This window comes from Triticum aestivum, chromosome 7D (assembly GCF_018294505.1).
Source record: "Triticum aestivum cultivar Chinese Spring chromosome 7D, IWGSC CS RefSeq v2.1, whole genome shotgun sequence".
Taxonomy (NCBI): Eukaryota; Viridiplantae; Streptophyta; class Magnoliopsida; order Poales; family Poaceae; genus Triticum; species Triticum aestivum.
Window position 1 is genome coordinate 531,859,321 of NC_057814.1, and position 6,685 is coordinate 531,866,005.

At 49.9% G+C, this 6,685-nt stretch overlaps 1 protein-coding gene across 1 annotated transcript; it reads left to right on the forward strand.

Moving 5' to 3' along the window:
• The first annotated feature begins 3,070 nt into the window (after positions 1–3,070).
• On the forward strand, positions 3,071–4,399 carry LOC123168032 (uncharacterized). The gene is made up of 3 exons (XM_044585895.1): positions 3,071–3,360; positions 3,541–3,669; positions 3,809–4,399. The coding sequence occupies exons 1-3, from the start codon at positions 3,130–3,132 to the stop codon at positions 4,103–4,105; spliced, it is 657 nt and encodes a 218-aa protein (XP_044441830.1). The 5' UTR covers positions 3,071–3,129; the 3' UTR covers positions 4,106–4,399.
• Positions 4,400–6,685: the final 2,286 nt, after the last annotated feature.

Sequence of the window (6,685 nt, forward strand, 5' to 3'; positions counted from 1 at the left end):
ACTGTGCCATCTTGTAGATTTTGATTTTTCATCATTTAATGTTGTAAAATTATCCTACCATTGCTTTCGGATGCTTTTATTTTACGGGTACTGCTTTCGGGTGCTATACATTATAGTAGACAATGTCATCATACAGGTAGTATATATGGACTGTTTTTAAACGGTTACAGAGAGGTTACAGTACGTCTGTTGGGAAGAGAAAGCTTCCTCACAGCCCGCAGATTTTTTTTAGAAAAGAAGGATAACCCTCGGCCTCTGCATCTGGGTGATGCATACGGTCACTTCATTAATTATTTTCACAAGACATTACAAAGTCATACAACAGCAAGACTAAAGCCACCGTCTAAGCAACAACTGTCGCTACACCTATCCAATTGATGAAGGGGCGCTGATAGTCTGTGCATAATACCAAACAGACATCGCAGCCAAACCTAAACATCTAAGACCCGAGGTCCCAACCAGGACGCCTGCCGGGTATGGGGCACCTACCAGTCCGGTGCACTCCTCAACCAGGACGCCTGCCGGTATGAGGCCGCCGCAGCCACCTGCCATCTTGAGAGCTGTACTGTTGCATCTACCTTGCACGGTTTAGCTACCGTCGATGCCACCACGACGCCAGACAACTTCCTCCTCCTGCGCGAGTCCATCTCCGCGCCTCGGATGCCGAGACTCCACTACGCCATGCCGTCGAGACCCACCGTCGATGATACTGTTGATGCCACACCGCTCCACCTACATGCCATCTCGCGTCGACTTCGAACTACCAGCAAATCCACCACCCTGAGCAGTCCTCGGCCGACGCCTTCAGGAAGGAACACGATACCAAAGTGCCATCGTCGCCCAAACAGAGGAACAGAGGCTTTCGCCTGCGCTCATGGCAGAGGTGGGGGGCGTATGATCCACACCGAAGCCTCCAGGAAGGTAATTGGCGCCGAGGGCGTCGACTTTGGTGCGGCCGCCACGCCGGCCTGGAGTTTTCCCCGGATCCATGCCCACCCGCCAGATCCGTCCAGGCAATATTGCATCGACCGTAGTCGCTACCGTAGCCAGCGCGAACCGGAGTAGATCGAGTCGGAGACGACGCCTCCCATGGAACTCCGGGCGGCCATCGAGGAGCCGCCGTAGCGCCGCCGCCTCCACGCCGCCCACACAGCCATGGAAGGCCCCCCATCTGCACCCGCGGGTGCCGCCCGCCAGGCAGGCCGCACCGTGCGGCACCAATCGAGGCCGCCGCCCCGAGATCCCCGCGTCGCCCGAGGCACCGGCGGTCAGATCTGAAACAGATCGACCACGGCCACCATAGGCGTGCCCCGAACGGCCCCTCGCGCGACCACCGAGGGAAGCAGCTCCTGCCATCGCCCCCTGAGCCCTCGCCGGCGCGCCCCGTCGCCAACGCGCCTGAGCCCTCGCCGGCCCGCAGAACTTGATTCTGCCTTCTCTATTTTCTTCACCGTGCGTGTTGCACGCTTTTATTTTTAAACTCAACGCAGTCAAACCTAATGGAAGGCATGGATAGTTTTTTAGCGTGACAACGTATCAGATCAGATCGTACCCCGTTAGGCTAGGCGTGTATTTTGGCTCGAGAGATGTGCCACGCTATTACTTTCCTAGATAAACGAAGTTTAATTTAGAGTGAGTCAACTATTCATCGTGCTTGCACGCAGGGATGCATGGTATGCAATGGCACTCAATTGCTCATGAGGTCGGTCGTTAGATCTCACGGCAATTTTCCTTTGGATCTCCTCTTGTCAGGTTAAACACCTTCGAAAATCTCTATTGATTTCTCATCAATACTAAACAAGATACCATAAAATATTTGTTTCCTTTCTCTTCTCACCATGTTCCCTTTCGGCCCTAGCATTATTAACACAGTACTTTGAGTTGGCTTTACATCATATCTAGTACAGTAGTAACTTAATTCTTAAAGCATCTCCAGCCGCGCCCCCAACAAGGTCCCCCAGGTCGGCCTAGTCGCGCCCCGAAAGGCCCAGTTTTCGCCGACTCGGGCCGAAATTGGCGCCGGTGGACCCAGGCCGAACCCGGCGCGCTGGGGGGCGCCGGACGAATCGTTTTTGGCGCGAAAATCGGTGGGCCCTCCTTGGCAGCGACTCGGCTCTTCTCGCCGCCTCGTCGTCCTCATCGCCTCGGTTCCCGCGGCGGAATCAATGCCAAAGCTGCCGCGCGCTGCCGCGCCGGTCAGCCTCCTCCATTGATGCCTGACGGGCGACGCAGTGAAGACGGGACGCCACGCGTACACACGGCGGCCACGCGTACGCGCGGCGCCTCCGCCTATATAAGCCGTCCCCCCAGCACGCCGGTGAAGCACAGACTCTCCACCGCCGACGCCCCGTTCCACCGCCGTTCCTCCCCTCTCCTCTCGCCTTCTCCAGTTCAACCATGGGAGGAGACGACGACGACGACGACGGCGGCGACTATACACAGTTCTACAGCCTCCTCCTTCAAGGGCGGCGGGCGGCGAGGAGCGGCGAGGGAGACGGCGGGCCTAGTAGCGTTTTCTTTCTTTTTTTGTAAAATATTTTAAATATGTATGAACTCGCCGAAGTTTGGTTGAATTTGCGCCGTGTTTGTGCAGGATTTTAGTTTTCAAAAAAAAACGTGGGCGCCGCGACTGGGGGCATCACGCCCCCAGCAAGTTTGCGCCGGTGCGCCCCCGAGGGTGATTTTTAGCGCCTCCTGAGAGGCCAACGGCTCGAGATGCTCTTAGTGAATTGGAATCAGCGCAAACAATCGATGACCCAGTTCATTATGTTTATCTTTGGTATTGCCTGTCGTCTGTAAAATGGCCTTGAAATGCTCGGGTTGTACTCCTGTATCGCGGGAGATCGCGCCATTCATGGCTAAACTATCGTTGCAAATCTCTCTGACGCGATTTCCTTTGTGCGGCGACTTTAATCAATGGTCACATGGCCCAGGCCACCCGATGGGGGCTTGCTTGAGTTGTCCAAGAAATGCTTGGGCTGCATGGATGCATGCATGAGCCGTTGGGATACGTACGTACGTAGGTGCATCTATAAAAGGGAGGGTGGTGAGCCCCTTAGAAGACACCACCCAAAGCACACGAGATCAACCAACGCTAGTTCTCTCTTCTTTATACGCGCGCCAACGGTAATGGCCGCAGCTGCAGGCTTGGTATGGGCGACCTTGCTCATGTGCGTTGCGCTCGGCGCCGCGCAAACTGAACTTACGAGCTTCCAGAGACTACTCCTTGCCAACTTCTTTCCTCAAGGTTCCGTGCCATCGCCGGTGAGGATATACTGCAGGCAGGACGCCGCGCTGAACGTGGCCATAGTCGGCGGCAAGGTTGTCCTCGCAAACGCCAAGTGCAGTGACTGGTCACAGGCAAGGCTCCTCTAACCCGATCCATCTACGCATATGCTGCTCTTATTTATTTATTTTTTATTTTTTGCGGGTGCTCCATCTACTGCTAGTTAGCTCATGAATATAAAAACGCGTTCATGCTAAGTATATATGTATATATAGCCCGTATTTACTGTCAAAGTTGCATGCATGTTTGTGCAGAAATGGTACGTTGTGTACACCGACTCCACCTTGTTCAACGGAAAGTTTGAGCTTAAGCCCTTCTCCCTGGTGAATGCACAGACGCTTCAGGTCATCACGGTCACGATCCCATCAGGCAGTTCACAGAAGGTAGCGATCGAGCCAACTTATATTGTGAGACGGAGAGAATAGTATTTACTGCTAACAATAGTGTTAGTAGTACACGTGTTAAATGTTGTTTGATTAACATCTTGCCTGACCAAGTGACGAAACACGTACCAACCCTCAGGTGGAACTGTACAGCCCGCCTAGCTCCCCGTGGGAGCTGCAGAGGTTGCAGAACTGGCTGCAAAATGCACGCGAGGAGCTGTGGACGCCGGAGCAACCCAAGTCGCCGGAGCCCACACGTACCGAAGGCTTTTACAGACTGTTTGCTACCAAAAACAATGAGAAGACAGCTTTTCACCTCAACGGCCTCGGGGGCGGCGTAAAAGTCGGAACGGAGGTCGGGATCTATTCTGGAGCATCAAATACAGAGAACGCCCTATGGCAGCTGACTTCAGACACCGCCCTCTGTGCCCCCTGATGAGCTAGAAGACCACCCCATTGTGCTTATGTGTTTGCTGAAGAATAAATTTTACATTATTATCCACTCCCTTGTTTAATTTCCTGCGTTCGTCAAATTTGCCTTCGTTTTTAAGAACTGTACCTTCTTGTTGGTCCTGTAGCAATGTAAGCACAACCCAGTGTCCCAGTTCATCCATGATATTACCATTGCCAATTTCCGTAAAGAATTGTTCTTGCCTGTTGGTCCAGTAGCAATGTACTGAAGCACAACTGAGTTCAGCTACGATATTATTATTTAAGAATTTTTCTTGTTGGTCGGGAGTTCAGCTATGATATTATTATTTTTCATGTTCTCTCGTCGTTCTGCTTGTTCCTACCCCATTTGTATTTTATATACTCCCTGCATATGTTGCCATGGAAGAAAAAGAATATGTTTAGAAATATTGATCATAACATATCACATACGTCAGCAAAGCTTTAGTCGGTAGCACTATTTCTTGTTTCAGTGACTATCGCGTCTCGCCCTACCTCTTCTTCCTTTGGTCGCCACAACTATTACATGCATGGCGCTTGTCCACCAACCAACGCTGCACACCTCGTCGCGCCTCCTCCACTACTTGTTGGTCAGGAGTTCAGCTATCTGGACTGAATTGGCAAACAAGCACCTAACAAATAAGCTATGAAAACAGTTTTCAAGACAAACTTAATGAAAACTCATAAGGTCAGTCCAAATAGTTTTGCACATAGTAGGTAATAAAATAAGCGATAGTTTGTTCAGTGAGCCAGATAATCCAAATAACAATGTTTAGTTTCATCCTCTTAACATATATTCAAGTAAGATTGATGTATTTCTTTATACAGGTTCTTGCTAATACTGGATATAATCGCTAGCTTATGCATTGATGAAAAATGCGTGAAGGATTTTCTTGAATTTTAGAGACATGACAATACTCACTTTAGTTTGGTCCTAAGGCTAATGTTCAAACAGTTGCCATATATTACCATCACCATAGTTGATCTTGATATGTTTGAACTCTTGTGTCTTTAAACACAAAAGACTAAAATAAACACTTTGCATATGTGGAAGCATATCATGAGCGCTCAGAGAAAACTAAAGAGAGGAATAATTTCGTACACTTGGAAGCATAACTTAGCACACATGGAGTTCAAAAAGCGATGTTTGACAATGGCACCCGAGGTCGCTTGTTGGACTCCATGTATGCTAAGTTATGCTTCCAAGTGTACGGAATTATTCCTCTTTGTAGTTTTCTCTGAGCACTCATGATATGTCGTTGCCTTTTGAACTCCATGTGTGCTAAGTGATGCTTCCAAGTGTACGAAATTATTCCTCTGTGTAGTTTTCTCTAAGCGCTCATGATATGCTTCCACCTATGCAAAGTGTTTATTTTAGTCTTTTGAAAGAAGCAATTTGGTATCTTCTTTTCTGAAGGCGAATGGCTGCTTCATCTAGATTTAGAGGAAGATAAGCATTCCGACGGTAAACATACTTTGTGACGGAACCTAAATTGACAGATCTCGAGATAGGGGATCCTAAGCTACTTGTCATGAAAGGAGGATAACTAAGAGACAGGGTTTTACCTAGGTTCGAGCCCTCCAAGAAGATAATACCATAGATCCTGCTTTTGTTTATTACGTTGGAGTAAGTATAGGGTACAAGTATCTATCAAGAGATTTTTTTTTTCTTTTGTCTATGAGTCAGGCCCCTTGGCTTATATAGGTACTGGGGGTCCTAGGGTACAAGAACCTAGTCGGTTATGTACGGGGAGGCAGATTCCTCCACGGATCCAGCATCTTGTCGTGTACACCAAGTCTTCTGGAACCTTTTGTTTATACGCCATGGTTTGCCCGATGTGGCCCGGGTTGGCAAGGGGTCCTCAGTCTGACCCACCAGACCAGTCTGGGGTCCGACCCACCAGACCCTATCCATCTACGCATATGCTGCTGTTTTTTTTTTCTTTCTTTGCGGGTGGTCCATCTACTGCTAGTAGTTAGCTCATGAATATACAAACGCGTTCATGCGAAGTATATATGTATATGTAGCCCGTATTGACGACTGTCAACGTTGCATGCATGTTTGTGCAGAAATGGTTCGTTGTGTACACCGACTCCACCTTGTTCAACGGAAAGTTTGAGCTTAAGCCATTCTCGCTGGTGAATGTAGTGACGTTGCAGGTCATCACGGTCAGGACTACCTCTCTTGCGCGTGGAGTACTTCCCTTACCTCTCTCATGCGGTAGCGACTCGGAGGCGCCGTGGGCGGTGCAAGATCTGGGCGAGCTCGGCAGGACGACGGCGTTCTCCGGCGTCCCTCTTCACCGTCGACGGTATTATCATCAGTAAGACCCCCCTCCTCATCTCTTCCCGTATCCTCCTCCATGAACTTCTGAATTTCTGGGATTAGGGTTATTGGTTTTTGGGAGCGGTGCTGGGAAAGAGGAAGAAGACCAAGGAAAGGAAAGGAAAGGAAAATGAGAAGCTCGGGTGATGGAGGTAATGCTGGAGAAGGGCTCCTGGCGGTGGGATCAATTCTAGGAGGAGGTGGAGATCATAGCAGAGGATATGAAGGCCGTGTGGATGA